The following is a 5,431-nucleotide window of genomic DNA, read 5'->3' as shown; positions in this document are numbered from 1 at the left end:
TGGATGTTGCTGCCAAGCCGCCATGGGTATGAAGTAACTTATTAATGCACTTCTCTGCACTGCATTTCTAAACCGCGCGCTCTACTTTTTGTGTGATTTTGCATGCGCTCCTGGCGTATCATTTCACGCAGGAATTTTGATAAATTACTGCTGCAGGCTAAAGCGTTAACGTTGTTAATTCGATTAAAAAATTAAAATTATGCCGCAGCACCAAGGTTACTGTAATAAAATGTGCAAGACTCGTTTATACGGATCGGTCTATACGAGTAAAATCATCCTGAGTGCAACCTATATGCGTATATAGTTAATACGAGTATATATAACACCAAATATAGAGCGAACAATTAAATAATCTAATCTCGGCAATTTGTTTATAAATTATAGTGTGTGAAATCTCAGAAAATAGTTACGACGTCGTAATCTCAAACACCAAAGCAAGCAGGACCCCACCATTTGAATATATTCATATATAAACCATAAAAGACTCTACCAGTTGCTCGTTTTTAGCGCATTTTCCCATTTATGGGGAAAAAAGGCTCTATTGTACTCGCCATGTCCGTCCGTCTGTCCGTCCGTCTGTCCGTCCGTCTGTCCGTCCGTCTGTCCGTCCGTGACTTCACATTTTCGTCGACGAGAAAATGCGCTCTCTCTCAGTCACTGCAGTGAGTACTGAGTTATATTTTCATTAGTTTTGTGGCCTTTATACTAAAAATAGACAATTGAACAATAGAAAAAACTGCGAGTGAGCACTATTACAGTGTAAAAATTCCACACAGTAACTTGAATGAAATGAATAGATGGATGCTTCAATGACGGCACTTGACAATGATTTAAACCTTTGCAGTTCTGTTATGGCTATGCCGTTGACTATTATCCTTTATCATTGTCTGTCTTATTAATGACTGAGCATTGAGGTTGTGAATCAGTCACCTGTTTCATATATTTACCGAAACATTATATTCGTCCCTTCAAACTACACTTCTACTCTTAAACGTAAGAAAGTTTCCATAATTTCATTCCTTGTATGAAATATTTATTCTAAGCAGGTGAAATGTTTTGTCGCGAGTTCAGTAACGTGTTTAACGAATTTATTTTTTAATTTTACGCGGATGGCAAGAGTTGTATCAATCATGCGTATCATCGCTGATGATGAACATTCTCCAGCAATGTGCCTCACCGGCAATTCAAATCGTTCAGAGTTCTAAGGTCGTTAATTGCCTCAACTATAAACACTGCCTGCAGCTCTGTCACTTGAAGGCGATGCATTGCATGCACCTAACCAATCCTGCCGCTCCTTACATACTCAACGCTGAAGTGGAGAATATGACGAGCGTCACGTGATTTTACGTTCTTTTCAAATCTTCTAACCTTCCTTTTTATTATTGAAACAAAATTGATATTATTGTCTACATACACAGAGTTAATGCGTTAAGATGAAGATAATGTGTTCGACATCACACGTCGAGGGCATTATTGATCATATGGCAGCCTATAGCACCTGGTGATCAAGGCGAACTGGATGCATTCATTGCTTTGATGAGACACTGTTTCGAGAATGTAGGGATTTAAAAAATATTTCTTTTTAAGCATTCTGTTCCTTTAAGGGTTTAATTTTATTCCCTGATTTTAGTAACGGTCTACGAAAGAATTTTCCTTTCAGACTTTGGTTCATTCCTAGAGAACACCAACTTCTGTTACAACTACCCTGGACTGAAGAAATGATGTTCATTTATGAAACGCAGACGACTAAGACAGTTGGTATTGGCTCTCAATAGTAGGAAGCTACCGAAGTTTTGTTTTCCACCAGCGTGAAAACTTATTGTATTTTTTAATCTCCCAATTTCGTGATTTTCCTTCCTTCTGAGCCGCTTGATATTAATGTTGATTCTTATTCGCAGGAAGATGTCAGGTGCGGCCAGCATCGGGCTGGACCTGGGCGCAGGCAAGTGCTGTGTTGGCAGCGTGCGCGCTGGAGCGGTGACGGTGTTGCCAAACGCTCACGGCGACAAGACCACTCCGAGTTTTGTTGCCTTCACCGACTCCCGCAGCCTCGTGGGCAGCGATGCCAGGGACCAGGCGACGCTCAACCCAGAGAACACTTTTTATGGCATCAAAGCCGTCCTTGGCCGAAACTTCAGCAAGACTCTAAGAACAGAACCCTATCATTCCAATGGTGGTAACAGTCCTAAGCAAGATCCAAAACCAATACTCCCTTTGAATGAAGAGGATCCAACCATGCTTCCATACCTTCCCGCATATTCCACAACCGAAGACGGCTCCCCCGTCTTTAAAGTTGAGTACAGGGAGGAGAACGTGAAGCTACGTCCCGTACAAATCAAGGCTTTGCTAATCGCTACGATGAAGTCTGATGCAGATCACACGATCAGTGGGGTCACATACGCCGTCATTGATGTTACAGTAAATTTCAGCAACGCGCAGCGACAAGCCAATCGTGATTCAGCCAGCATCACCGGCCTTTAAGGACGTCACGCTGATCAACTCGACCACCGCCGCCGCCATCGCTTAGGGATCAGCTCCCCAGGGAAAAAGATTGCGTCGCTGTCGTAGAGGACAGGTTTCATTTCTTCCAACTGACAACAACACGATTGAAGAAGCTTCGTCTTTCTTCAGCACCGGGAAAACTTGTTTATTGTGTGAATACTTGGTTATTGTGTGAATACTTGGTTATTGCGTGAATACTTGGTTACTGCGTGAATATTTGGTTATTGCGTGAATACTTGGTTATTGCGTGAATACTTGGTTATTGCGTGAATAATTGGTTATTGCGTGAATACTTGGTTATTGTGCGAATACTTGGTTATTGTGTGAATACTTGGTTATTGGGTGAATACTTGGTTATTGTGTGAATACTTGGTTATTGGGTGAATACTTGGTTATTGCGTGAATACTTGGTTATTGTGTGAATACTTGGTTATTGTGCTAACACTTGTTTGTTCCTGTGTGAACACTTGTTGAATTTTACCATAGGCGAGACGGCAGCCTGAGTTCAACAAACTCTGAAATAAAACTTCGACTTCACTCATTTCAAAACGTGAGTCATTGGCAGGTGTGTGGGAGGGACTCATGAACAGTCGGTATTGACCACAACGTTCAACAAGTGCATGCTCTAGTCTATAGGGTTAACGATCGGATATAGCAGCCTTAATTTCCCTAAATATCATTTTAACTTAAATATAAAACAACGTTATATAAGTATTCCTAAGAAATTTATTCAACTCATGAGAAGAAGTTTATGAGTTCTTTGTTTTATGAATATTTTTTGAGATGAGTAATTTGTTTGAAGCGAATCGCGCTGTAGTAACAGAACAGTAGAAATGAAAAAAATATAACTCAGTACTCACTGCAGTGAGTGACAGAGAGCGCATTTTCTCGTCGACGAAAACTTGAGGTCACGGACAGACGGACGGACATGGAGAGCACAATAGTGCATTTTTTCCATGAATGAAAAAATGCGCTAAAAAAACTCGGATTTGTCTTTACTAAAACTTCCATTGAACAACACTGCTGCTTTTATGTTGTTAATAGCGAGCTAGCACAGCATTGCCTGGGCGCAATAATTTCTTCAATTTTTTAATAATATTTAATGATTTAATTATAATCCCCTAAGTCCCGAGTCCCGTCATAAGTACGTTCCCGAAATCCGTTAATAATATAAAAATTATATACTTAAATTTAATAGAGACTGCTCCAAACTCACATTTTACATAGAACATCGAGCTCCCATTTTACTTTCGTTTAAAAATGCGGAAAAAAAACTATTCTGCAGCTTTTAAACTCAACGTTTTGTATATTGCGGCCGAAGCCTGTTGGAAATTGCTTAATTTTGATAGGGTGTGTCTGTTTTATATACCCTAGAGTCCGTACAATTCTTACAGCAATTACTGAACAAACACAGGCTTTAAGCCCATTTTGATAAGCATCATCACGTCATATTTGAAATGGCACTCGCCTCTATCTATTATTTCCTAAGTAAATCTTGAAAAGTTTATAGTTCTATTTTAATTAAACTTCATATAAGCGTATTTGTCGTTTAATTTTTTGATAAGGAATTTCTTCTTGACATTTTGGGTGCATGAAAAAGTCTTCTTGTCATGAATTATTGTTAATAATTTTCATTGTGTTATTTCGGTAACATGTAAAAATTACACTAAAAATTATGAAATATATTCAGAATAAACTTGTTTACCAAGTCAAATTTCCATTCTACAGAACAAGCTGTAGCTTATCTGCCGACTCTATGATTATTTCAGTTATGTATAATGTTTCATTTTTTCCCAATTGTCGCCATAACACGTACAATCCAAATTAAAATATTGAGTAAATAATTTTGAACATGATATTTTGATTATAACAAACGAATAAAATTGCGAAAAACAAACTGGTGATGGAATGTTAAAGGTCCGCATTCATGGAAGGAACAGAATCTGGAAAAAAAATATTAAAATGCAAACGCACGTAAAACAAAAAAAAAAATTGTAACGTGCTGTTTAGATATAGACTTGAAAGTAAAGCAGATCGTTTCTGCTTCTATTATAACGTGATAGAAAATCATATAATCATCTCTCCAATTTAGACTATCATGACGCATTTTGTTGATGATAAAAAATATGACCTTTTAATCGGGCAGTTATTTATATAACATGTAATTTAAGAAGGAATACATTTTTTTAAAGCAAAATTAAAATTTTAGTCAAACATTTTTTATATTTAAATAATTATTTAACGAGAATTTATGTTTCGGAATTATTATTTTTAAACAAAGTATAATTTTAACCGAAATTTTTGACCAGCTTAGAGAAAATTTTTCATGGATGTGGAGGCTTGCATTCCAATAAAGTTTTTTACGTAAAAATATTATTCATACTAATATATCTCCGGCAAACAGTTTTTATTCAACTTTACAATATGGGCAAATAAGTAAATTATGATTTATTTAAGGGTTCACTGAACTCTGAAGCCTTTCACTCATTCAGTTCCATTTTTCAAGCCTTAGTCATCATGGCTCAGTTTACGTGTACAAAACATGGTCAGTTGCGAAAAAACTTTCCCCGAGTACTTACGACATTTTCTTTTACGGACAATTTAGTTCACAGAAATGTCGAAATTCAGGCTAACGTTGGTTCCTAAAAAATCGAAGTTTCCATGCAACTTCAATCGATATTTCGACATCGGGTTCAATGTCCGTGACAGTTGCGTGCTCCAGCACACGTGTCATAAAAAGCTTCCATTATACTGTACGTGCAAAGACCTGCTAGCCTGCGTGTAAAGACCTGCTAGCCTGCGTGTAAAGAGCTGCTAGCCTGCGTGTAAAGACCTGCTAGCCTGCGTGTAAAGAGCTGCTAGCCTGCGTGTAAAGAGCTGCTAGCCTGCGTGTAAAGAGCTGCTAGCCTGCGTGTAAAGAGCTGCTAGC

The 5,431-nt window shown here is 38.1% G+C and overlaps 1 protein-coding gene across 1 annotated transcript; it reads left to right on the top strand.

Moving 5' to 3' along the window:
• Nucleotides 1–1,902: 1,902 nt before the first annotated feature.
• On the top strand, nucleotides 1,903–2,481 carry LOC108664454 (heat shock 70 kDa protein 6-like). Its single transcript, XM_018151042.1, has one exon. The coding sequence runs from the start codon at nucleotides 1,903–1,905 to the stop codon at nucleotides 2,479–2,481; it is 579 nt and encodes a 192-aa protein (XP_018006531.1).
• Nucleotides 2,482–5,431: the final 2,950 nt, after the last annotated feature.

This window comes from Hyalella azteca, unplaced genomic scaffold (genome assembly GCF_000764305.2).
Source record: "Hyalella azteca isolate HAZT.00-mixed unplaced genomic scaffold, Hazt_2.0.2 contig800, whole genome shotgun sequence".
NCBI classification, from domain to species: Eukaryota; Metazoa; Arthropoda; class Malacostraca; order Amphipoda; family Hyalellidae; genus Hyalella; species Hyalella azteca.
This window is presented reverse-complemented; position numbering and strand designations above follow the sequence as displayed.